This window comes from Gekko japonicus, unplaced genomic scaffold (assembly GCF_001447785.1).
Source record: "Gekko japonicus isolate JY-2015 unplaced genomic scaffold, Gekko_japonicus_V1.1 scaffold3155, whole genome shotgun sequence".
Classification (NCBI taxonomy): Eukaryota; Metazoa; Chordata; class Lepidosauria; order Squamata; family Gekkonidae; genus Gekko; species Gekko japonicus.
In genome coordinates, this window is record NW_015174934.1 from 2421 (window position 1) to 7078 (window position 4658).

A 4658-nucleotide genomic window follows, 5' to 3' on the forward strand; every position below is an offset into this window, starting at 1 on the left:
GAATGAGGGCCGGAAGCGGGGCGGCCGGAAGCAGGGGGCAGGGCTTCGTCATGTGCCCCGCCCCCCGTACCTCACCTGGGGGAACTGCGATCCTCCGCGATCCCCCCCCGAAATGACCTCTGCTTAAATACATGTTAACTGCAGCAAGCGTAGTGTTTTTTGCAAAGTGGAAGATTGAGAGTTGTCAAGCTCTTGAGAATCGGGTAGACAAAATGCAAGAATATGCAGTTATGGCGAAATTGACAAATTGCATTAATCGGAGCCTGAAAGATGAATTTTAGAACAATTGGCAAGCTTTTTGTGCTTACTATAATCAACCTTCGTAGTTATATAGTTGAAAGGTTTATTTTATAAATTACAACTCATATGAAATATTAAGAACATTATTAAGTGACTTTGCTCACTGTTGGTGGTGTTGCGAAAAAAATCAAGGCTTTTTGGATGGAAGTGTTGTCTGTCATTAATATGGTCACTTCAGTAAAAGTCCCTTTTACACTGGAGACTATGTTTCTAAACTCCTGGCCTACAGAATTATCTACTCGACAACATAAAGCTACCATTGATGTTATGTTGGATACTGCCAAAAGAGCAATCACATCTTTTTGGAAAGATGCTAAACCACCCAATACGGAGGTAGAAGAAGAAGAAGAAGAGATTAGATTTGTACCCCGCCCTTCACTCGGAGTCTCCCTGTGAGGTGGGTGGGGCTGAGAGAGCTCTTGACAGAAACTGCTCTTTCAGGAACAGCTGTGCCAGAGCTTGTGACTGACCCAAGGTCACATCAGCAGCTGCAAGTGGAGGAGTGGGGAATCCAACCGGGTTCTCCCAGATTAGAGTCTGCACACTTAACCACGACACCAAACTGGTATGGTTTCATAAGTTATGGGACCATTACCTGATGGGTTCTGTTACGGATAAGTTGAATTGTCAGAATCAACAACTAAAATGTTCTTCATTTAATGCAAAGTGGTTCCCAGTCTTAGAGTACTTATCTCAGCAGCATTTTATCTCCTCTGAATGGTCTCAATTGAACCAATGGTTGTGATGTTTTGGATTTTATTATACTGCAGGTCCATTTTCTTGTTCTTACGTTGTGATTACTCTACATCATATCAAACTTCAGATATTGCACGCATATGACATCTCATAGTTTGGAGGCTATTGTTAGACTTTTGCAATGATTAGACTTATATGTGCTTACTTTATGGTTAATTCCCTTTTACTGTACCTTTACTTGACATGTAACTTGTTATATCTACCCTTTTGGAAATGATATATGTATCTGTACTGTAAGTAATTAATAAAATGTTATTAAAAAAATAACATGATCATTTGAAGAAGAAGAGAAGAAATTGGATTTATACCCCGCCCTTCATTACCCAAAGGTGTCTCAGAGCGGCTTACAAACTCCTTTCCCTTCCCCTCCCCACAACAGACACCCTGTGAGGAAGGTGGGGCTGAGAGAGCTCTGACAGGAACTGCTCTTTTTCAAGAACAGCTCTTATCAGAACTACGGCTTGCCCATGGTCATCCAGCAGGTGCAAGTGGAGAAGTGGGGAATCAAACCCGGTCCTCCCAGATTGGAGTCCGTGCACTTAACCACTACACCAAACTGCATGGTTTTTATTACAAGCTGTTATGTTAGAATTATATATAAAGTTAAAGAGAATGTGCTTACGTTTTATTTTATTATTGATAAGCCAGGACAAAAATGAAAACACATTATGAGAAAATAGTAGAATACTTTGAGTAGGTTGTTATCGTGCTTTACTAAGCCACCGTGTTATACATCTTTTTTACATATACTTTTCAATCAATGATTGTCCTTAAGATCTGTAAAAATTGCCCTCTGTATTGCGTTTTTATAACTTTATTCCCTTCTCTTTTCCCCTTACCCCCTTTCTTTATTCTGTATTCCTATAAAAAGTTTAAAATAATTTTTTAGGAAATGTTGCCTTTCCGCAACATTATTATCGCATCAGTTGCACAGAGACGGCTTCAGAAGACAGTAAAGCCACCGAAATGAGCGGCCCACAACCAGCGAACGAAAAGGAAGCGCCAAGCAGCCATCTTGGCTTATCTGTCACTGTTTCATCACTATCATTACCTTTTTCTCTCCTTTGGTGACAACAGTAACGTCTGAAAACTCATCTCCGAGGGAGTTGGGAACGTGGACGAAGCTAATCCCCTGGGGCTCGACGATGCGGATGTCCACCTGTGGGCCGTGGAGAAGGCAGAGGAGACAATCAGCACACAGGAGACTCGAACAACTGCCGTTCTCTATTGAGCCAAAGCATTCTAGAGCAGGGGTGTCAAATGTAAGGCCCGGGGGCCGGAAGTGGCCCGTCCCGGGCTCTTGTGCGACCCGCAAGCAACTACCGTGTTTCCCCGAAAATAAGACAGTGTCTTATATTCATTTTTGCTCCCAAAGATGCACTAGGTCTTATTTTCAGGGGATGTCTTATTAAGAAGAATACGGTACACTCCATCAGGGGAGAGCGAGCAGCAAGCGGCAGCTTGTCCTGGCGGCGCGCGGGCTCTCTGATTAAAAGAGACCTTGCACTTCCTGTCTGCTCTGGGGGGCCTTATTATCGGGGAGGTCTTATTTTCGGGGGATGCCTTATATTTCAGCGAGAGGCAAAACTGTAAGTAGGTCTTATTTTCGGGGGATGTCTTACTTTCGGGGAAACACGGTAGTACAAGGGATGGAACAGGAGACTGCTCGGGAGGGGGGGCGGCAGAGCCACACCAATTGTGGCTTCAGCATGGTGGAGCAACCTCATCTGCAACAGTCAAGCGGCATGGAGCGCCTGCCCAGTGCCGCACTGCTGGCTCTCCAGTCCGCCTGTATGGGTTTCCCTTTGCACACCACTCCCAGCCCATGGATCCTTGTGTCAAACTCAGGTCCTAGTTTGCCAGGGATTTTCATATGTCCTGTCTTCACTGCCTGTACTGTGTCTTCATTGTTTTGTTCTTTCACTTTGGGAATGGGGGAGGGGGCAGACTGTGTGTGTTTGTGTTTCTGTGTGTCTGTGTGTCTGTGTGTAGAAGACTGCTTTGCCACACTGCTTTGCAACTGCTTTCCAAAGGGGCCTCCCGACGATGGGAAGAATGCACCTTGGATGCCAGTCTCCGCTGGCCGGCTTTTAGTAGATAATATTGTGGTAAGAAATATTGAAAGATGGAAGTATTTGGGTTTAAAATGAACCAACTAAGTTATGAATTCCATATACAATATCTGGCTCTGCCCTGGCTAGAAAAAGGAAAAAAAAACAGGCTTGACCTTTCTTTCACTGAATATGTACTCAACAATTCTGTATTCCTATAAAAAGTTAATAATAATTTTTTAGAAAATGTTGCCTTTCCACAACATTATTATGACATCGGTTGCACTCAGACAGCTACAGAAGACAGAGTGAAACGAATCATCGGTGAAGCCACCGAAACAAGCGGCCCAAAACCAGCGAACGAAAAGGAAGCGCCAAGCAGCCATCTCGGCTTATCTGTCACTGTTTCATCACTATCATTACCTTTTTCTCTCCTTTGGTGACAACAGTAACGTCTGAAAACTCATCTCCGAGGGAGTTGGGAACGTGGACGAAGCTAATCCCCTATCAGGGGAGAGCGAGCAGCAAGCGGCAGCTTGTCCTGGCGGCGGCGCGGGCTCTCTGATTAAAAGAGACCTTGCACTTCCTGTCTGCTCCGGGGGGCCTTATTATCGGGGAGGTCTTATTTTGGGGGGATGCCTTATATTTCAGCGAGAGGCAAAACTGTAAGTAGGTCTTATTTTCAGGGGATGTCTTACTTTCAGGGAAACAGGGTACTTCAGTATCTTTGGGAAGTAAATCTACAGAATTCATCAAGAAGCCTTCTGAGGGAGAGAAAGAACTCTTTACCTGTTCTTTGAGTAGCGGCATGGAGCGCCTGCCCAGTGCCGCACTGCTGGCTCTCCAGTCCGCCTGTATGGGTTTCCCTTTGCACACCACTCCCAGCCCATGGATCCTTGTGTCAAACTCAGGTCCTAGTTTGCCAGGGATTTTCATATGTCCTGTCTTCACTGCCTGTACTGTGTCTTCATTGTTTTGTTCTTTCACTTTGGGAATGGGGGAGGGGGCAGACTGTGTGTGTGCATCTGTGTGTCTGTGTGTCTGTGTGTAGAAGACTGCTTTGCCACACTGCTTTGCAACTGCTTTCCAAAGGGGCCTCCCGACGATGGGAAGAATGCACCTTGAATGCCAGTCTCCGCTGGAGGGCTTTTAGTAGATAATATAACTGTAGGTTTGTAGGTGATGGAGAAAGGCTAACGGAGTGCGCTAGGTTTAGGCGGGCTGAATGAATGGAGTGATTGGACTGGTCACGGGGGGGGGGGGGGGGGCTCGTTTGAATCATGTATGATTCCAGAACTGGCGCCAAAGGAGACAGTTCTGACACAGATCGTCTTAGCTTGAAACATCTTCTCCTCTCAAGAAATAAATCACTGCCAAGAGAGTGCTGTGGGGAGTAAGTTTGTTCAAGAGTCTGACACCTTGCAGTGAGGACCCACTAACTCAGAGCTTGGGTTGGAACACTTTCCCTATGAGGAAAGGTTAAAGCGCTTCGGGCTCTTTAGCTTGGAGAAACGACGGCTGAGGGGTGACATGATCGAGGTTTATAAGATT

At 45.4% G+C, this 4658-nt stretch overlaps 1 protein-coding gene across 1 annotated transcript in view; it reads right to left on the reverse strand.

Moving 5' to 3' along the window:
• The window catches only part of LOC107122070 (inter-alpha-trypsin inhibitor heavy chain H2-like), a gene marked incomplete at its 3' end in the record, with an annotated part of 27338 nt that overhangs the window by 2009 nt on the left and 20671 nt on the right, over positions 1 to 4658 (reverse strand). The window contains exon 6 of the mRNA XM_015425097.1: positions 2108 to 2215. Coding sequence (XP_015280583.1) covers positions 2108 to 2215 — 108 coding nt within the window. The remainder of the gene's footprint in view (positions 1 to 2107; positions 2216 to 4658) is intronic.